Raw genomic sequence first — 21,319 nt, 5'->3', positions numbered from 1 at the left:
ATTGACGCTAATAAGTTTTGCTTCTGTGACAAGCGCTAGCTTGTTTTTGGGCCACATAGCATTTCAATATGTCCAAAACTGACAATATTTTCAATTTTGAATGGCAGTAAATGAGCTCACCATGGGCTGAATTTGACACCTATTCACCTCCCATTTGCAGACATTTAGAAAGGATGGCAGCATGGCATATTTTGACAATCAATTCAATATTTTAGCCTCCTATCGTTTTTTTGTATACTTTTCCTTTGATATCACACATCGAAAAGACCCAAGTTGGGTCAAAATTTTCTCCAGGGGTTACACTTGGTTTATTATTAACAAATTTAAACATGTTCATTTCACATGTAAACATGCTAGGACATTTTAGCTTCATCCCAAAATGTCCCTAACTTATTGTGAGAAGTATATTTTGTGATGATACCTGCCAAGGTTGGATGCTCCGTGCATTTAAACAAGCTCGAAGGGTAAAAGGACCTTTCTTGTCTTCACAGCCTCCCATGCTCCTCAGTGCATACGCGATAGCATAAACCGCTTTATAGACATTGTAGGATATCCTCAGCTGAGACACATCCGAGTAGATATTCGCCACCGTCCTTAGATCTTCGGCTCCAGTGCATGGCGGTTTCACACTTCCCCCATCCAGGCTGCATTGGAAAACTTCCTCCCAAAACGGGATCAGAAAAGGGTCTTCGCTATCACCGGGGTTAGATGGATGCAGGCGGAGCAGGAAGTCCCGCAGCCCGGGGATGTTCACTCGCCGGATGGCAAAGCCCATGGAGCCTTGCAGGATGGGATGGTACTTCTGGGGAGTGGAAAGAACTGCCGCCGTGCTCCAAGCCTCGCTTGCTAGCCACTGGATGCCCTCAAGACCCTCCCTGTAATAGAGGGATAACGATTTTTCCAATGATTTCACAAGGGCAGCGAAAATATTGCTATCGTTTGAGTAAGCATGGTTTGTTAAAGTGATCAGTAGGAACGGCAACTCTGTCAGTTGAATCATTTCCATCCAATCAAGCAGCCTTTGGAAAATAATGTGGGGTTTGCGGACCCCTGGGGGTCCGTAGCCTGACTGCAGGGGGCCCGTGAAATAATTTAGGCTATTAACGAAAAAGTATATTTGTGTTAATTGCATTTTATTTTATATTCAATTGGGAATGTATTCATGACTCTTCAATTAAGTAATCAATTCAACCTGTTCAATATATTTAAAAAAATGCAATTTTGAAATTTGTCAAACAGACCAGCGTATTCCACGTCATCATCGATGAGCTTGATTGCGGAAATTGACCCACTTTGTTATGAGGAGGTGTGCAATGTGCAATTTTTATTTTGTAAACTTCAATATGGCTGAAAAGTAACAAATATACTTATTGTCAAATTGAATATGTTGGTGAATGAAAAAGGCACTTATGTTTGGCTTAAATTATTTTTTTTTTTGTTTTATTTTCGCAAACATTTGCAGAGCATCTCTGGTAATTATCCTGCATAGCAAGAAATTTTGTAGACGTGGTTAGCTTGAATTCTTGAAAACTAAAGCTAAAGTAGTCTACCTGAGAGCTTCATCGAAGAGCGCCGCTGCGTCCTGTTCCACCGCAAACACCAGAATCACACGGGCCCCCGAGGAGCGAATATTGGAAATGATGGATGAAATCACCTTCTGTGCTCGGTTCTTGGGGATGATTTCATGGAGGGCCACACATGCGCCTAATTTTCGAACCTGAGGGCACAGCAGTCCTTCTCAATTATTTTTTGCAAAGCCCTCCAAGGAAAGAGGAAACATTTCATGAGACGGTGACTATAAATTACATCATCAGCTATTAAAATCATATTAAAATATCTCAAATTTGATCCTTTTTAACAAAGGAAAAAAAAAATGCTATTTATATTAACTTTCAGTAACTTTTAACATTACTATTTACAGGGGTTTATACAGGTTACAGCTTATCCTGAATCTGAAAATAAAAAAATAGCTTAAAGTGTATGAAAGCGCCTGAAAAAAAAGTCAATACTTAATCAAAACAGAGACATTTTTGACCAACTGAAGCATTTGGTGCTTGAAAACCAAAAAAACACATCTAAATAAAAAAAAACATAAAAATGATATGGACACGGTCCCATAATTGCTGACTCACCTCATCAGCAAAGATGTTTGCGCCGCCTCGGCCGTACGCGTCATCCCCAGCGATCACGCCCACCCAAGTCCAGCCGAAATGTTTGACCAACTGGACAAGTGCATCCACCTAATATAAAATACACACCATGCACACGACACCCCATGTTTGAAAAATACCCAAAATAATCACAGTACGAAATGATTTAGTCATCACCGATAAATTACCGGTAAATAACTTTGGGACATTGGAAATTTGCGAACTGCAGCCACCCAAAGTAAATGGAAGAGTCATGCAAAAGTCAAGAAAATGTACTTAACCTGGAAGAAGTCACTGGGCATGGTCCTTAGAAAAGCAGGAAACTCCTTTTTGTCACTCAGACAAGCACAGCTTGAAAAGTAGCTGACCTAAGAGACGAGAGAAATATAAAGCTTTGGCAAAATAATCGGTGGGAGAAACTGGGAAAATGAAGCCTCGTCAACCACTTGTGATGTTTATTTGCTCCTCTAGATGGCACTGTTGGTTTAAAGATAAAAGCTAGAGCGACAGAAATGAATTCAATTTTCACCGCATCTTTAATATTGAACGACATATTATTGCATACAATTCACGACTCCCAAACCCGCACATGGATCAATACCAACTCTATGCACGAAAATCCACTTTTGATCCAAATGAGCTCAAAATCGGTTGGAAATGTTCAGCTCTCACCTGTGGCACATGGAAGACCCCCAAAAAACGGGCCACGACCAGAGACTGGGTGGAACCTCCGTCGCCTATCACGGCAGGTACCGCCCCCCTGCAGATGTTTTGGCCCTGCGGCCCCCCTTCCATCATGGAGGCATTCTCGCTGGCCGTCAACTGCATGGCGGCCTTGAGAGCCTGGTGCGGGGTACTGCACGAGTCGTAGATCTTATATCCCAGCGTGATGTTGGGAAGGAGCTTCCCCTCCCTGTTGATCTCCTCGATTGCGAAAATCATAGTCTGCATCCAGCGGAAAGTCCGGAAGTTAAATCTGTGGAGGGATGGTAACAATATTTAAGACTTGAACTTATCGTCTCCACGAGGCGATTTACCTGGTGCATTGCGTGGGCGGGGGCTTGGAGGTGAAGGTCAGCCTGGGCTCCAGCACCATATCGTGAAGGGAGAAGAGCCCCCCCAAGACGACGTCCCCCTTTTTCCCCAGCACAGGCAGGCTGATAGAACCTGGGATGACGTCACAGCGTTGGCTCTGCTCTTGAAGTGATTTGTGGAGAAACATCGCCACCCAGAGGATGCTCCAGAATAGCGCTTCTTTCCTCAGACGCCACCTCCAGGGTTTACTCCAGACCTGACACATGTTTTCTTCCCCTTTCAAACAAGTCAAGAAAATTATTTCGTTCTAGCAGAAATCCTCACGAGCGGACACCTTACACAATGCTTCATTTCAACGTGGTAAGCCTCCCGCAGACAAGCCACAAGCCTTTATAGCCTTAAACGTAAGCTGGATCTGCCCCTTGTCACAAAGCGTTGTTGGCAAATTGAATTGATTTCCCCCGAGCCAGCAAATCAATGGAAAAGGAGAGATGGCTTCCGAGGAAATAACAACCATAACACGGATGCGCTTCGGCCCAAATTAAGCGCTGTCATGTCTCCATGTCATGCCTGAGCGGGCCTAAGTCAACCTTTAGTGATAGGGAGAGACGGACGGATGCATACACGTACATATGCCGCGCGCACACATACACGCTTGTCTCCATGCTATGAGTGGAAGCAAAATGGAAAAGGCCACCGAGACCTTGATGGCAAAACGGGAGGAAAAAAATAAAAATAATAGACCCCCTCAGTGCTGGTAAATTACGATGAAAACCCATTTGACATATATATATATATATATATATATATATATATATATATATATATATATATATATATATATATATATATATATATATATATATATATATATATGCGTACTGTGCATTACATTTTTATACTGCCTCTGCTCACATTTTCCTATGCAATGAATACTGCATGGCCACTATGTGATACATGCAAGAGAGGATGTATGAAAGTAGTATTGCCAGGAGGGATGTTTTGATTGAAAAAAGGAAAGTTCCAGGGTAATTTATATGCTAAAGTTTGAGATGTGCGCACTGTATGATAACATGAAAAATATCATTGAGTCTTTGCATTGGAGACATGCAGTAATTGTGTTTTATTTGAGCATGAGTCGTGATAGCATTAAACATGAATTGTGTCTTTTACTGCCCCACGTAATTCTTGCAGCTGTTCAAATTCATGGCTGTACAGTGTAAATGTTCTCCTGTTTTTCGATGAGGTTGCCTCTTAACTGTGCAAAAAATATCTGGTTTGCTAACACATTCATTGCCAGGGACGTATTTTCATGTTTGTTTTAAGAGTCTGGACATTAAAGCCTCGATTTTTAAGTATTTAAATGAGACTTAAAAAACGTGAAAATACATCCCTGGCATTCAATGAGTTAACCAGCGACATTTGTAGTGGCATTGGCTTATTTTATTCATATTTTACCATCGAAGATAGATTATGTACCATTGTGTTTTATAACTGGTTCATCTGCCCGAAAATCATGTCACTAATGACAATGTGCATCTCATATCAAACTAACAAAATAAGAGCACACATTTTGCAAAGGAGTCGCTCGAATACAACTTAAATACAACTTGCCTCATATTCCATCATTTGCTCCTAATTTTCAAAGAAAAATGTACTGTTCCCTTCACGGCATTAAAAATCACCAAATATAGGGCTGGGGGGGATAAAAAGTCAACCAGGTCGGGTAAGTCCATTTAAAAAAAAAATTAAGAACATTCTTAAAAGTATTCGGACTGTAAAATCCTAGCGTATGTGGTTGGTTTTAGGTGTTCAAAATTTAAAAGCTTTTGGTGCTTCCCATACATAGAAATGACTAGATTTTGACCCTAAAATTAATGGCGGGTCAACCCGGGTGCGGCCAATGCATGGGGATTCACGGTAAAAGTTTGAAGGCATCAGCTGTGGGATGCCTGGTGATGTTTTTCATTTCAACCAGCCAGTCAGCGGTAATAAGATGTCCGAGCGGATCACAACACACACTTGGGAAGCACTTAAATGTGTTATTGTGTCTCTTTGGAGAAAGCGCGTTCCCTCCACTGTCTGCTGGCTCGATTCCCAGCGGGCTGTTGGGCAAGCAAAGACAAGCTAGGGTTTCCAGTTTACGGCTGCCTTGTGGATTGCGCGGGAGAGACACATGCCCATCAGGTGCAGCACGGGAATAATTGACTTCAGATTTAATTGAAGGAGAGCCCGACAAGTTCAAAACAGGTTAATTGGCAGACTTGCTTTTCAATAACATCATTTCATCACTTTGATTTAAAAAAAAAAAAAATCATCAAAATAAGGCCTAAAAATTGCCAGCTCAATAAAAGCAATGATTTGCCTAAAATTTTAGTTTCTCCTCTTGTCTGCTTCATTGTCCTCAAACGCTCCAATTATGTCAGCCAATCAGGTTCCTGTCTGCTTCCTCGTTTTAACGATCCTCTCATCTGCGGGTTCGTTAGCCTCTTTTCAGCCTTTTTCAGTCTCGTCTCATTCGTTTTGAAGGGGAACCCGCTGTATGTGTCTGTTCCTAAAGTGCTCTCAGGGTCACCAATTATCAGCCTTTTCATATCTATATTCAGCTTCATGCATTAGTTTACTTTTTAATTGAGCTCCATAAAGCTGCGGGGTTCAATAGGTGCATTTGAAATTTGAATTGTTCAAATTTCCACCGCAATTCAGTTCACTTCGCAATGTTTATAACTCCCTTATAACAAACTTCAAACACACAAACGCCATATGGGAAAAGTAGCAGAAAATTACAAGGTTTGACCAGAAATATATTTCAAACATTCAACTCAAACAGTGAAACTTAGATCTGAAAAAGAGCTCATTTCTTTAATCAATAAATCCAACCAAATGTAAGATACGTCTTCAATACAGTAAAAAACTTTGCTTGTTAATGCATTTGTGAGTGTTTTTAGGTTACATATTTAATTAGGTATTCATTACTTCCATATACTTCATTAAAAAAAAAAAACTTAGTACTGCTACTACTGTGTATATGTGGTTATGAGTTCCTATTTGCTTTTATATACTGCATATATAAATATATCTTTACAGTCATTTCTCTTGCACTAGGGTGTCATCAATAGAAGCAAAAAACATCAAAAGTGTTTCACAAGACTTCATTTTTTCTATATACACACACACACATATATATATATATATATATATATATATATATATATATATATATTTTTTTTTTTTTTTTTTTTTTCAGTAAAATCTTTGATGTTTTTTTTAAAGACCACCAGTTATATATTTTTTAGCAGCTCAGAGCTGTTATTGCATTACAAAGCCAGGAGATGGCAGAACAGTCTTTCGCATGTGTTTGTGGACATGCACTTGTGTCCATTTTTTTTTTTTTCCATTTGAAAAAATTAAATAAAAACCAAAAAAAAAAATGTCACAATTTATAATCGACACATTAATTTAGCACGAAATCCGGCCGAAAAGTGTACTTGTACAGATAAGGAAATTATGCTCCTGCAGTTTAAAGATGTTCCAAGAGCAACCGTTGAAAAGGATGCGGATCGGACAAGGTCAAATCAATCCGATTTGTTCAACATCAAGGTCAACTACAAGGGATACTCATGCTTTAGGTTAGCAAAACATCATGAGACTCTTCTGGGAGGTCACGTCGCAACATTTTCAACAGCAAGTAGCGACAGAAGGTAAGGGACACAAAATTCCTGAGGGACTTTTGACCTTGTTAGTATGTGGTGTGTTTGCCTACCTCGGGTGTCGGTCAAGGTCAAGCCCGAGGCGCCGCATCCCACGTGGCCGATCCTTGAGAGAGAGTGCGGAGCTGTTTGAACACACAAACATCCTCTTTTGTGAATTCAACGTGGCCCTTAGAGGCACGACGGCTAATTGTTTAACATCCCCACCTGTGGGGAAAAAAAAAAACAATAAGTCACAAATTAAAGATGAAGTGTGTGTGAAAGTGTTTATTTTGACCACCTGTCAAAAGAGGAACTTTAATCCTCTTATCCAAACGCAGAATTCGTTCAAATTATCGAGACAATGATGAGAAATTAAAGGGAAAATGTATGTAAACGTGCCGGTATAATGTTCCACTTTATGGGTGATGGATCTGGAATAAAGTATAATATTGTATACCTTTCTCCGACATACAAAAATTCAGATTTTATACAGATACGCACTGTAATTTGGAAAAGTAATGTATGTATTTTGTGTGAGCATAGATAAAAAACAATCTAAGACACGAGACTTATTTAGCCATTTTCAGCTCTTAAAAGTTAATATTTTATTCATAAGCAAAAAATGTAATCTAATTACAATAATATAATATAAAATAATATATTTCTGTGAAGTTTCTGTGATGTTATTTTGCACTTTCAATAAATTGATTGATTGATATGAAATATGATACAATTCAATATTTTGTCTAGAGTATAACAGTAGAATATTTTAATACATACCAATATACTGTGGTATGATATAATATTTTTGTCTATGGGTATTATAATAATATAATACAATATAATAAATACATTATTTTTCATATACAAATAATACCTTTAAAAACACATTTTGCTTGTCACGTTCCACTGAAAATGACATCACTTGTGCTCAAGGCTCAGGTTACAACCAATCACAGCTCGGCTTGCTTAAGTCACATGACCAATCCCAGACAACAGATGAGCTGTGATTGTTTGCCTTGAGCATGTTTGATGTCGACAGCAAGTGAGGAAAAAGAAAGTTTTAAACTCCTTCACTCTTGAAGACATATTTTGATGTTGTTTTTACAAAACCAGACATTTAAATCCCAGATTATTTATTTTTTTCAAAGATATTCAAGCCCTCAGGCTGTAGTTTTGATGTCACTGTGCTAGAGAAAGCTCAAACCGAGATTCTGTCCAGGCTACAGTGGGAAAGCAATTTCATTTTTGGTACCAGCCAAGTATCTGGCCAGCAAGCCCAGAAAGAAAAACCAAGATCAAATTTTGACTTTTCATAACTAGAAAAAAAATCAGACAATGTCAGCCTGACAAGATACTTTGAGGGGTCATGGCCATGAATCAGTATTTTGGAACAAAAAAGCAAAAACGAACCTCCCTCCTCTTGCCACTCCTTTCGGGTCACCTCAGGAGCATATAAAAACCAGTGTGATCTTTGCTCCGCTTGAATGGTCTGTAGGACATGTTGCTCTGCAGTTTATCGTCATACTCAGACACCATGGTGCACTCCAACAGGTGGGCAGAACAGGCTTTGGTTCTTCTCCAAGTCTTCTTGGTAGGCTCTTTCTCTTGGGCCGAGCAGCCCATCTGTAGGCGCAGAGGGGAACCTGAAAAACCTCAGTTCTTCAAGCATGGAGACATCATGTTAGGAGGAATCTTCTCCTTTCACAGCAGCTGGAAAAACCCAAAGGATCACTATGTGAAGAAGCCGCGGCCATTGCAATGCACCAGGTAAACCTCCGAGAAGATTCGATTCTATTCCTTAAAATGCTGATTCGTTCAACTATCTGCGCTCAAGTTTGAATTTCAGGGGCTTCCAGTTCGCCCAGGCGATGGTGTTTGCCATCGAAGAGATCAATAACAGCTCCGACTTGTTGCCTGGTCTCTCTCTGGGGTACAAAATTTATGATTCTTGTGGCTCCATCGCTAGAGGGGTGAGGGTCGCACTAGCTTTGGCCAATGGGGATGGAGACGGTCCTTTGGAGGAGGTTTGCCCCAGACCGGCACAAGTGCAGGCCATCGTGGGAGAGACATCTTCCTCTCCTTGCATGGCTATAGCGACCACCGTCGGACCTTTCCGCATCCCGCTGGTGGGTAGAATCGGAGCAAGGCGCGGTGTAATTTCCACCTTAACCCTTGTGCAGTATTTTATCCAATTCATTGATCTTTACATCAAAGACGATTGATATCAAAGCGAAAGAATTGAAAGAAAGCACGATGGTGACAACTGTGGCGGATAGGATTTAAGCAAGATCAGTACAATAGCCTGGAAAACAAATTGTCTTTTTGGGTTCCTTTATATTTGAAGCTTCAAAGACAAGTCCTAACAGAGTTCACCTCCATTGTGTCAACCGTTGTAGATATGATTTGATGGGCGGCATGGCTTGGTGGTAGAGTGGTCGTTTCCCAGCTGAGAGGCTGTGGGTTCGATTCCCCCGACCGTCAAGACCATGTGGAAGGGTCCTTGAGCAAGACACTCAACTCCCGGTTGCTCCTGATGCTGTGTCATCAGTAGGTAAATGACTAGTTAGTGTGAAGCGCTTTGAGTACTCAAGGTAGGGATTAGGAAAGTATTAGTATGATTTAGGAAAGATCAGTACAATAGTCGGGAAAATAAATTGTCTTTTTGGGTTTATTTGTATTTGAAGCTTCAAAGACAAGTCTTAACGGAGTAGTCTCGAGGACTGTTAGAGACTTTGCTATGGAAGGAGGAACTACAAGGCAGGAGGCAAAAAAAACAATGTATCTGTCAAGGTCGTCTCATTCTAAGACTTCTTATGCATGTTAAGTCAAAGGTTCTTTGTTCAAACAAAACTCGTGGTCGCTAAACAGCAGGTATGCTGACTACTTATTTTCCTTTACACATGTCAAAGTTCAAAATGGCAAGATCACTTAGGTATCACACTACCAGGAGTGTGCCATCGCTTAGCTAAAGTATTGTGAGAATGACGCGGGGCAAAAATGAGCTAGAAATGATCAAAATACCGCACGAGCGTTAAAGGAAACATTCTCAGTAATGCCCTTTTCTTTTCCTTCAGATCAGCCACTTTGCCACTTGCGCTTGTCTCAGTGACAAAGTCAAATACCCGTCGTTCCTCAGAACGATCCCCAGTGACTATCACCAGAGTAGAGCTCTGGCCCAACTCGTCAAGCACTTTGGCTGGACGTGGGTGGGGGCCATCAGAACCAATGATGACTACGGCAATAACGGGATGGCCACGTTCGCAAAGACTGCCAGACGGCTCGGTATCTGTCTGGAATACTCGGTATCTTTCTTTCGGACGGATCCACCGGACAAAATCGAAAAAATCATTGATATTATCAAGGCTTCCACTTCCAAAGTGATTGTAACTTTTCTCTCCCATATGGACATGGATGTTTTAATACACCAGCTGTCTCATCACAATCTGACTGGTTATCAGTGGGTTGGCACAGAGGGTTGGATCGTCGATTCCCAAACAGCAATTCTGGATCGATCGCGTATTCTGAACGGAGCCCTCGGCCTGTCTATCCCTAAAACACACGTTGGTGGCATGAGGGAGTTTATCTTGGATGTCAAACACCTGAATTCATCCGGCGATGATACGTTCAGGCAATTCTGGGAGGAATTATTCGACTGTCAGCTTCAGCAAACAAAGTCGGCAGCCGGGAAGTGCAGCGGCTTTGAAGACCTCAGCGGCGTGCAAAACAGCTTCACCGATATGTCGCTGATGCCTATCTTTAACAATGTCTACAAAGCTGTGTATGCTGTGGCCCATGCGCTTCACCATATGCTTGGCTGTAGCGCTACGTGCGATACCGGGGTCAAGCTAGAGCCCTACGCAGTAAGTACAAATAAAAGTGTTGTTTTCACAAATAGGAAATCTCATTGCAGAAAGTAAATATACTGTCATATACTGCCGGTTTTTGTATACGTAAGTTACAGGTTACTCTGAAACTGAAAAAAAAAAACAACTTAAACTGCAACAAAGGACTTGAAATAAAAAAAAAAAAATCAAAATAATAATGCCAATCCTTATTTAAACTTGAAACCTTTTTAACCAAATGAATCATTTGATGCTGGAAAAAAAAATATGAAATCAATACAATTTCAATGTAAATTGCTCTGGAACATAAACAAAGGAGCACCAATATACTAAACATTTCAATCAAAAAAAAGAAGGTATGAGACGTGCTGATTTTTTTTCTATATCACAATGACTATTGTGATTTGCATATACATGAATTTGAAGATTATTGTTGTTGCCATCATTTTAAAAAGTGAATAACTTTTACAATTCCACAAGTCTATAACACACTTTTACAATAAGAGTGCCACTGCACCACCTGGTGCCATAGATGTGCAATTGCATCTCACACGGGAAAAAAACAAAGCCTGTTCCTCTGTGTCATATGCGCGTCCCCTGGCATCACACCAGATGGGTTCTAAAAGCAAACTATGGCAGGAATTTCACTTTTGGGACCTGAATTTCCATTTTCTGGTTATTTTTCTTTTTACATCACAGTGACAGCTAACCATCATTGTTTATTTCACCTTAGATTTTAGACCGCATAAAGAGGATTCGTTTCAAAACCAAAGAAGGAGATGAGGTTTACTTCAATGAAAACGGAGATCCAGCAGCTAAGTACGAAATAATAAATTGGCAACCGTCCGAAAATGGGACGGTCGAATTTGTCACAGTTGGTTTCTATGACGCATCTGTGGACAAACAGCTGAATCTGCATAATAGATCTCTGGTTTGGGCAGAGAACTCTGAGCAGGTGAGCTAGACTCTGATTTCCAGGGTTGACTGCAAAATGTGGCAAAATTTGTTTTTATCGCTCAGGTTCCTGTGTCGGCCTGCAGTGAGAAATGTCTCCCAGGGACACGTAAGGTTCTGCAGAAAGGAAAGCCCGTCTGTTGTTATGACTGCGTGAGGTGTGCTGAGGGCGAATTCAGCAACATCACAGGTAGGACAGACAGGTTCAAGTCACCTGGGATAGGTTCTATATCACTTCCGATCTAATAAGAGTAAGAGCCATATTCAATTGCCATTTCGGGACGCTAAATAAATGACTTAACTGCGCTGGTAATTTATTGGAGAGTGCTTGGTTTCGCGCCGTCTCTATCATGAATTAAATGCTTGGTAGCTAGTTTCTGCCCTCAGTATAACGTTGCGTATGCAGTGCAAGAGGCCTTCATGAATGTTGTCCTACATTTTCAGATTCTGCCACGTGCTCGCGATGCCACCCTGAGTTCTGGTCAAATGAGAGGAGAGATGCCTGCACGAGGAAGGAAACAGAGTTCCTGTCGTACCAAGAGGTCATGGGAGCTCTCCTCACCGTCACATCTTTATTGGGCTCCTGCTTGACCGCCATCGTGGCTTGTGTTTTCTTCAAGTACAGGAAAACTCCCATCGTCAAGGCCAACAACTCAGAGCTGAGCTTCCTGCTCCTCCTGTCTTTAGCGTTGTGCTTCCTATGTTCCGTGACCTTCATCGGCCAGCCCACCCAGTGGTCCTGCATGCTACGACACACCGCGTTCGGCATCACTTTTGTGCTCTGCATCTCGTGCGTACTGGGGAAAACTGCGGTGGTGCTTATGGCGTTCAGGTCCACTCTTCCTGACGGTCATGTCATGAAGTGGTTTGGGCCTGTCCAGCAAAGACTCAGCGTCCTGGCTTTCACCCTTGTCCAGGTGGTCATTTGTGTCCTCTGGCTTATAATGGCGCCGCCGTTTCCTTTCAAAAATCTCAAGGAGTTTAAGGATAAAATCATCTTGGAGTGTGCTGTGGGTTCAGCTGCGGGTTTTTGGGCGGTGCTTGGCTACGTAGGAATCTTGGCCATGCTTTGTTTCGCTCTGGCCTTTCTAGCCCGCAAGCTTCCTGATAACTTTAACGAAGCCAAAATGATTACGTTCAGCATGTTAATATTTTCCGCGGTATGGATCACTTTCATCCCAGCTTATGTCAGCTCTCCGGGCAAGTTCAGTGTTGCTGTGGAGATATTTGCAATACTTGCCTCCAGTTTTGGACTGCTCATTTGCATATTTATTCCAAAATGCTACATTATACTGATGCGACCCGAGAAGAATACAAAGAAGAGTGTCAGAAGTAAAGGGCTAGTAAAATCTTTTTGAAACTGGATCAGAACACAGTTCAGGGTCTTATACTGTGCAAAAAACTGCTAATAGAATCAATCAGTGATGCGCGGTTGCTTATGCGATACATGTTGTATGCTTAAAGAATGCAGATATCAGATTTTAAGAAAAATCAGTTCATTGCTGCCAATAAAATGGTGAACAAACTGCTCAGGAGGGCTCATTTGATGTGTGTAAATCTGACTGATGATGTCAGTTCCTCCCCATGAATTTGACTGCACGTCACTGGAATCACTGGTTACATCTTAATCAGTCAGAAGTTGCTAGGCCTCCGATTCTTAACTCATTCCACGTGAGGTAATTTGAGACACTCATGTATCTTCATTTTTGAAAAAAACGTACCGTAAATAAGTACCTGAGATTTGATGTGTGGACTTTTTAAAGACGTATAAATTCGTCTTTGGGATTAAATGAGTTGATTTATAATTTCAAAATGGATTTAATAAATAAATACAAATAAGTAACAAACTGGCAAACGAATCTAAATTGATAGAAGAATATTTTGTAGGAAACAATTTTGCAAAGGGGAGAGAGAGAGAGTTCATGTTCACACAAAAGAGTCAATGTGGACTAATTTAATCTAAAAGCGCATCCCAACTTTATGGTGAGATCCAATTTAAACTCCTCATACTTTGTTGAAATAAAATCACTGTTTCCACTGACAACACATTTGGATTTGTTTGGTTTCTTCGCGTCTCCTGAGGTCTGAGCTGAACCATGACAACTTGGCCCTCCTTGGTGTATAAAGCCACGTTGTGTGCGAGCAGGACCAGCTGGCCTGATCTGCAAAGCGAAACTATGTCAGTTTTGAGCTTGCTGATCTTGGTGCTGCTCATAGAGATGAGGGTGGAGTGTGTGTGTCGCATTCAAGGGCCACCGTTCCCGCCTGAGCTGGCGCAGGACGGGGATGTTGTCATTGGAGGCATTTTTTCATTCCGCACAGGGCAGGATTATGCGGTTGATACATTTCAAGTGATTCCAGAGATGCGAAGATGTAAAAAGTATGTACTGTTCGATACTGTTAGCTTCAAATATTTTTGTCTCTTACCGCATCAATTGTTTGTATTTGACACTAGTGATTTGCATCCTTTGCCATCTCAGTTTCAATTTCAGGGAATTTAAATTTGCTCAAGTGATGATATTTGCCATTAATGAGATCAATGCAAACCCTGACATGCTCCCTGGCGTCAAGATGGGTTACAAGATCTATGACAACTGTGGGACCATGGACATACTAAGAGCCGCACTGGCATTGGTAAGTGGCCACGTGGAAGAAGTCGGAGATGAAAACTGCACAAAAATTGAGACGGTGCTCGCCATTCTGGGACATTCAGGATCCAGACCGACCATTGCGTTTGCACCAGTGGTTGGACGTTTCCATGTTCCAGTGGTAAGAACTATTCGGATCTGGGGTCTTCCATCCCGGTCCTCGAGGGTCGGTATCCTGATTTAAATGCGTCAAATGTTTTATCCTTTGAACCAGGTGTGTTGCAGCAGGGGAAAAATACAAAACATCCAGGACACCGACTCTCAAGGACGAGGATTAAAGACCACTGGTTTAGATACATTCAAAAAAGCATGTTATCTTGAGATGCAACCATCTCTATAATGTTGTCCTTGTGATTACAGGTCAGCCATTTTGCCACTTGTGCCTGTCTCAGCAACAGAAACGAATATCCAAGCTTTTTCAGAACCATTCCCAGTGACTACTACCAGAGCCGAGCTCTGGCAAAGCTGGTCAAGCACTTGGGCTGGACCTGGATGGGAGCCATAGCCGTAGAGAACGAGTATGGCCTCAACGGCATGGCTGCGTTCATCCAAGCTGCACGGGAATACGGCGTGTGCATCGAGTATTCGGACGCCTTCTCATCCTCTGGTCCACCTGCGGATTTGCAGAGGATAACATCCAAAATCCAGAGCGCTTCTTCCAAAGTGATTCTGGCCTTTATGTCTCACAGAGAAATTAAGTTGCTGGCAAAGGCGCTGTACGAGCAGAACGTTACAGGTCTGCAGTGGGTGGGTAGCGACGCCTGGATCACCGCTCACTCCCTGACCGACAGCGAGGGGTACAACGTCCTCGTGGGCTCGTTGGGCTTCACCGTCGGCAGGGCTCGGATCCCCGGGCTGGAGGAGCACCTGAGGGGACTTCGCCCCTCGCAGTTCCCTCACAGCCGCTTTGTGCGAGACCTCTGGGAGGACGTGTTCGACTGCTCCCTGAACGCAACCGCGCCGGGAAGACGAAAGCCCTGCAGCGGCCTCGAGAGCTTACGAGACGTAGAGTTACCGTTTACAGACGTGTCCGAGCTGAGGTTTACCAACAATGTCTACAAGTCCGTCTACTCGGTGGCGCACGCTCTTGATGCCTTACTCAAGTGTCAAGAAGGGAGAGGTCCCTTTTCCAATGGGAGTTGTGCCGATCCTGCACAAATTGAGCCATGGCAGGTGAGGAGTGGCCAAGTCATAAATGCAAGCATCTGCCTCTTATGTTTATTTATACTAATATATCACAATATATCAATAAATATACTAATAAGTGCTTTTTTTCAATGAATTTATAAACGCCATAGCTCCGGGAAATGTTTCAACAACTGTCTTTATAATAAACTGTTTAATTGTAAAGATACTTTATGGACCCCTTGGATAATACTCACTAACTCTTTCAGTACCATTGACGACAATAAACGTTATAGATCCAGTTTTACCTGGCTGGCAGTGAACGAGTTAAATATTTAGCATGTTGTACCTTTCACCAGGTCCTGGAATATCTCAGCGTGGTGAACTTCACTACTCCAGAAGGGGAGAGGGTATACTTTGATAGTAACGGCGACTCGCCGGCCAGATACGAACTGGTCAACTTGCAGATAACAAACACGGGCACCATGGAAGGAGTGACGGTGGGCATTTATGACGCCTCCCTGGCGGGAAGTCATCAGTTCATTATGAGTGACGTTCCAGTGGTGTGGGGAAACGGACGATCCGAGGTAAAGCTGGTTGTTTCGGAGACGTAACTTGCGTACGCTGTCTGAATGATAGGAATCATGTGTTTGTGTGACAGGTGCCCGTTTCAGTGTGCAGTGAGAGCTGTTTTCCGGGAAGTCGCAAGGTCCTCCAAAAAGGACGTCCGGTGTGTTGTTATGATTGCATCATGTGTCCCGCAGGAGAGATCAGTAACACAACAGGTAATTCAACCACATATGACAGAAGGGCACAACATGAATCAAAAATGTCAAACTAAGACTGGAGGAATATTGAACTATTTTTTGGTAAATCAAATGTTGGGGTTGACTTGTGATTAATATAGTGCTGAAAAGGTAGAAAAATGTTGTTATATTTTGCACTCAAAAAATGCTGTATAACCTTAAAAACCACTGTCAAACATATGACATCATGACAGTTTGATCAACCATGTAAAAAAAAAAATATGTTGACATCACTTCAGACACTCTTCTGTGTCCAGATTCTATACAGTGCATGAGATGCCCTCAGGATTTCTGGTCCAATGAGCGCAGAGATGCTTGCATCCCAAAGGAGATCGAGTTCCTGACCTACGGAGAAACCCTGGGAACCCTTCTAGCCTTCTTCTCTTTGCTCGGAGTCTTCCTGACCACACTGACGACGATCGTCTTTTACTGCCACAAAGAAACGCCGCTGGTACGCGCCAACAACTCGGAGCTGAGCTTCCTGCTTCTCTTCTCCTTAACCTTGTGTTTCCTGTGCTCTCTGACCTTCATCGGTCGGCCCACCCGGTGGTCCTGCATGCTGAGACACACGGCCTTCGGCATCACCTTCGTACTTTGCATCTCCTGCGTTCTGGGGAAGACCATACTGGTTTTGATGGCTTTCAAAGCCTCACTCCCAGGAAGTAATCTCATGAAGTGGTTCGGACCCACGCAGCAGAGGCTCTGCGTGGTGGCGATCACTTTCATCCAGGTTCTCATTTGCATTCTATGGCTGAGCATCAGTCCTCCTTTTCCGTTCATGAATATGATCCTCTATCAGGATAGAATCATCTTAGAGTGTCAACTGGGCTCCGCTCTGGGATTCTGGGCTGTGCTGGGCTACATCGGAGTCCTGGCCGCTTTGTGCTTCATCATTGCTTTTTTAGCCCGAAAGCTACCTGATAATTTCAACGAAGCCAAGTTGATCACTTTCAGCATGTTGACGTTCTGTGCCGTTTGGGTGGCCTTCATACCTGCTTATATCAGCTCGCCGGGCAAGTTCACCGTGGCTGTGGAGATTTTTGCAATTTTGGCATCTAGTTACGGATTGCTCTTTTGTATCTTTATGCCCAAATGCTTCATCATATTGTTTAGGCCGGAAAAGAACACTAAGAAACACATTATGGGAAAGTCAAATAATGATAAATAATAAATACTTAACCCTTGTCAGCATCTGGGTGAAATTTCAGCTCCCGAGTGTCTTCTTTCAATGGTGTGAAATGAAGTAAACATCAAAGGATTGGACAAAATACAGCACAAGGCTTAAAATGTTGAGTTTTTGTGTATCCGAATGTAATGGTCGGTTCTTGAATGCTCGGGTTTAATATCCCTTTTTTTTTTAACTTTTTTTTACCAGCATAAATATTGAATGCATGCCATTTATTCTACTATTCAAAATAAATTCAGTCACCAGAATCAATTTCCTGTTTTGTTTTTTTTAGCACTGTCTCAATAAGGCCGAGGCCTGTATATCCAACCCAGAATCCCTTGATAGCTTTTCTCAAGTTCAAGTAAACAATGATGCAATTGGACATCTTGTACATATTAGAAAAACACGGAAAAAGAAGGAGACCAACGGGAAGAAATATGTCATCATCTGTTGTGTACGGAATCTTTTTTACCCCTAGGTGCCGGCCTATGGGGAGAGAACGAAAGGCAAGAGACAAGAGACGAAACAATGTAGTCATCCTTCCACAACATGAAACAACAGGTGGCATGTTGCCTGCGGCGAAAAACAAAAGACTATGTTCATCATTAACACCCTAAACACAACACGCTTGTCTGCTTTGTTCCAATTAAGAGTTTGCTTGGATGTCTCCATTCTTTCCGTGCCAACCTCCCACCCCCCACCCCCACCGATAAGACTTACAGGCCTGTTACATTGAAAAATGCTATATTTTTGCAAGCTAGCAAAAAACGTTAGCCTGACCTTGCTTGTTCACTTGATAAGCTACCTTATAAATGGCTAGGCAGAGATGCTTAAAATTTTCCTCTATTGAAAAAAACACTTGTGTACTGAATTAATGGAGCAACATGGGTAAAAATTAGATGACAAAAAAAAGGACAAGTCAAGCTTTCTGGGGAAAAACAAAGAGCCCAAAAAGATGTGCAATAGTGGTTATCACATGATATGTAAAATGAATGGGAAATAAGAGTGTAGCAATTAGCGTTGCAATATTTATATTACTTCTCCATACTAACATTCAAGAGGACTGGGCCTGAACTTCATTATTTTTGCTTCACCAACCTCAAAAAATGCAGCTTCGGGTAAAGTTAAACCTTCCTAACTCGGGTAAAAATAAATTCTAAATAAGTTTTAAATGATGGTTTTGGCGCAACAAAACTTAAATTTGGTATGGGGTTCATCAGTTAATACCTAATAATCACAAATAGCACAGTGTCAATATCTCCTAGGACTCCCAAAAAGTTAAGTGGTGGATTTACTAAAGTAATCAATTACTTTAAGGTGCCAAAGTACTACATTAATTGTTTATAATACTAGAAGGGTTAAAGTACTCAAATTGATTACTTGAAGTGCTCAAGATACTAAACCACCAAACACTTGACAAAAATTTGAAAAAAAAAATGTTAAATACCTAAGATTTAATACCTGGGCTCTTAAAAAAATGAATAATAATAATAATAATCATAATAATGGTTTATGGATTGAACAAATTAACCTGTTAATCCCTGATAAATGCAAATAGCACTGCTTAAATATCCCCTAAAACAGTAAAGCAGTGGGTTTAGACTGCATGCTCATCATGATTACCAAATCAATCATAAGAGGAGCACCTTAGGAATGACGCTGTCACGTGATATCCTCAAACTTGATGCTTTGAGAATGGCCATCAAGGTTGCCTCCTACTCTTGAGTGGCAAACAGAATGGTATAAAAAGTCAGCCCCCCCCTCGGAAGGAGGCTGACTGCGCCAAAGACGAAAGTCTGAGATGACATCAGTGACGTTGGTCTTTTTGGCACTGCTGACTTGGAAGGTGTCACCTGGCTGCTGTTCTCAGCTCTGTCGCCATGTCCACACTGAGGGCTCAACCCCATCGCCTCATGTCCTTCATAGAGAACAAGCTAAGCTAACATGTGACGGGTGAGTATTTTTTTTGTTTTACCGCCTATCTTATTATTTACTCGATTATGGAATAGTCTGCCCAGGGAAGTAAACAGAATGAGAATCTCATTGTGTGGTATCACTATGCATACGGCAATAAAAACTCTTGAATCTGTTGTCTATTTGGTCTTCAAAGTAGCATATGACCTCCAGCTTTCACCCCTCCTCACCTGTTTAAGATCTCATCCGAAGAGTTCGGTCCCACATGGGATCTTCTCGGGGAGAGATTCTACTTTGGATGAATCACATCATGGTCGGCCTCTGATGCGCAAAGATCAAGAAGAAGCTCCTGCAAGCAAGAAAAAATGTTTCAGATTCATATGCTTCCAGCAGTGTCAGGTCAAAGATCTCCTGTCGAGGATGCATGTGAGTAAGAGATTTCCAAGGAGAAGTTACGATATTCTGCTTCTGTTTGTGTTTAATCCTCCTGTTTTTGACACATGTGCTTTACATAAGTAATGTTTGATATGTTTTTCAAGATTTTGGTTGATTTTGTCTGTGTAGTTTTTCAGCAATCCGGTTTAGGATTTTTAAAAAAAGACTTCTTGGTTGTTCAAAAAATTCTACTTTGATACGTATTTTTTTTTACTTATACAGTTAAAAACATTGCGTCTGCATATTCTTCTTCATTATCTTTGTCTGTATTTCATCTTAATTTTTTTTCTCCCAAATTTTCGCTAGATTCCCATCGTTCTACCTTTGACTTCCAAAAATTCACAAGTTTGCTTGGTTTTTTCTCATTCCGAAAATGTTTCGATGGTACGTATTTACATTGTTCCAATTTGAAACTCAAACATTCTGTTCACTCAATTAAACTTGGGAAGGATTTTCATCCTGCCAGAACATCACATCAAAGAATTTCCATATTTTCACCATTAAAATAAATGCAAAAAACCTTCTTTTTTTTCAGTAATTTAACATTTTTGATAACAAATTTTTGTGACCATTTTTTTTAAAACAACATTTTCCGAACAAATGAAAAAGCTACAACTCTAGATTGGGCTTATTATCTATTTCCCTCTTTGCAAAATTCAAGATTTTCACCGTTTAAAATATCCGCAAAAATTAAGATTTTATTTTTTTTTCTCCTGGACTTGCTACATTTTTTTTGACATTACAATTTTTTATTATTCTGCTGTTCCTCCTCTTCCAACTGCTTCATTTTTCGATGGATTCAAACAATTGCATCTTCAAAAAGTTCACCTCGTTTAATACACTCAGATCCAGCCTATTCATTTGCAACCACATTTGTCTCCATTTTGTCTCGACAAGAAAACACATTTAAATGCATCCTATCCAAAACCCAAGACATGATTGCAAAGGTTAGGATGTCCTCTATTGAGCGCACTAGGACTAAAAAAAAATATGGACTAAAAAAATAAAAGTCATTGGATAGAATTCCATACTACGTACAGATATTATTTCAAAAAGTTTTCATTTGGACTCTCAGCATTCACACACATTAAAGTGATTATCGCGGTTGAAGAATTTCACTGCATGTGCTCAATTCTATTTTATTGATATTAGTGATCTGGTTCTATCTGATCGAAGGCGACTCCGTTTTCATAAATTGTGGCAGCTGCCATTTTCCCTGCATCATCCTGAAGTCCCTTTTCTCCTGAATGCAGATCCCATCGCTAACTTTAACAACACACTCTCCAAAAGGTTCCATTCTCCGAAAAGCAGGTAATAAGCAGATGGGAATAGAAAGGCAAAATGCTTCTAAAGATCCTGTTAAATGTGTTCATTTTTCCTCCCCAGGCACCATCACTCTCCTCCCCGCCAGAAAGTTAGCTTGGCTTCCCGCCGATACCAGCAGATGGGTCGGGAAAGTGTTTTTGGCGGCCGTCTTGTTGGTGTGGGTTCACATTAACAGAATGAAAATGTCAGCGATCCCAGTTGGCTACACCACCGTTGCCACT

The 21,319-nt window shown here is 41.4% G+C and overlaps 3 protein-coding genes across 8 annotated transcripts in view; 2 read left to right on the top strand and 1 right to left on the bottom strand.

Moving 5' to 3' along the window:
• LOC148415511 (extracellular calcium-sensing receptor-like) overlaps positions 1-21,319 on the bottom strand; it is a 49,101-nt gene that overhangs the window by 3,983 nt on the left and 23,799 nt on the right. For all 6 annotated transcript variants that reach the window (XM_088427737.1, XM_088427742.1, XM_088427738.1 and 3 more), the window contains 8 exons: positions 19,568-19,686; positions 6,949-7,020; positions 3,188-3,461; positions 2,823-3,126; positions 2,432-2,518; positions 2,133-2,240; positions 1,551-1,717; positions 422-875 (listed from right to left, as the gene is read on the bottom strand). In XM_088427737.1, coding sequence (XP_088283863.1) covers positions 422-875; positions 1,551-1,717; positions 2,133-2,240; positions 2,432-2,518; positions 2,823-3,126; positions 3,188-3,450 — 1,383 coding nt within the window. In that variant the 5' untranslated portion in view covers positions 3,451-3,461; positions 6,949-7,020; positions 19,568-19,686. The remainder of the gene's footprint in view (positions 1-421; positions 876-1,550; positions 1,718-2,132; positions 2,241-2,431; positions 2,519-2,822; positions 3,127-3,187; positions 3,462-6,948; positions 7,021-19,567; positions 19,687-21,319) is intronic.
• LOC148415517 (extracellular calcium-sensing receptor-like) lies at positions 8,734-13,034 on the top strand. Its single transcript, XM_088427745.1, has 5 exons — positions 8,734-9,006; positions 9,955-10,740; positions 11,456-11,677; positions 11,743-11,866; positions 12,121-13,034. The coding sequence occupies exons 1-5, from the start codon at positions 8,749-8,751 to the stop codon at positions 13,032-13,034; spliced, it is 2,304 nt and encodes a 767-aa protein (XP_088283871.1). The 5' UTR covers positions 8,734-8,748.
• Positions 14,191-17,423, top strand: LOC148415516 (extracellular calcium-sensing receptor-like). The gene is made up of 5 exons (XM_088427453.1): positions 14,191-14,445; positions 14,685-15,497; positions 15,809-16,036; positions 16,111-16,234; positions 16,513-17,423. Exons 1-5 carry the CDS (start codon positions 14,191-14,193, stop codon positions 17,421-17,423), a joined length of 2,331 nt encoding a protein of 776 aa, XP_088283579.1.

This window comes from Hippichthys cyanospilos, chromosome 11, assembly GCF_059441005.1.
Source record: "Hippichthys cyanospilos isolate Australia breed blue-spotted pipefish chromosome 11, RoL_Hcya_1.0, whole genome shotgun sequence".
NCBI classification, from domain to species: domain Eukaryota; kingdom Metazoa; phylum Chordata; class Actinopteri; order Syngnathiformes; family Syngnathidae; genus Hippichthys; species Hippichthys cyanospilos.
The sequence above is the reverse complement of the archived record's forward strand: the minus strand, read 5'-3'. Positions and strand labels throughout refer to the sequence as shown.

What these genes read in the sequence shown, in the direction of transcription:
- LOC148415517 (XM_088427745.1), top strand. Translation starts at nt 8,749, where the DNA reads ATGGTGTTTGCCATCGAAGAGATCAATAACAGCTCCGACTTGTTGCCT. An exon ending in GACCTTTCCGCATCCCGCTG is followed by an intron (nt 9,007 to 9,954) that starts GTGGGTAGAATC and finishes CTTTTCCTTCAG; the next exon opens with ATCAGCCACTTTGCCACTTG. An exon ending in TCAAGCTAGAGCCCTACGCA is followed by an intron (nt 10,741 to 11,455) that starts GTAAGTACAAAT and finishes ATTTCACCTTAG; the next exon opens with ATTTTAGACCGCATAAAGAG.
- LOC148415516 (XM_088427453.1), top strand. Translation starts at nt 14,191, where the DNA reads ATGATATTTGCCATTAATGAGATCAATGCAAACCCTGACATGCTCCCT. An exon ending in GACGTTTCCATGTTCCAGTG is followed by an intron (nt 14,446 to 14,684) that starts GTAAGAACTATT and finishes TTGTGATTACAG; the next exon opens with GTCAGCCATTTTGCCACTTG. An exon ending in AGAGATCAGTAACACAACAG is followed by an intron (nt 16,235 to 16,512) that starts GTAATTCAACCA and finishes TTCTGTGTCCAG; the next exon opens with ATTCTATACAGTGCATGAGA.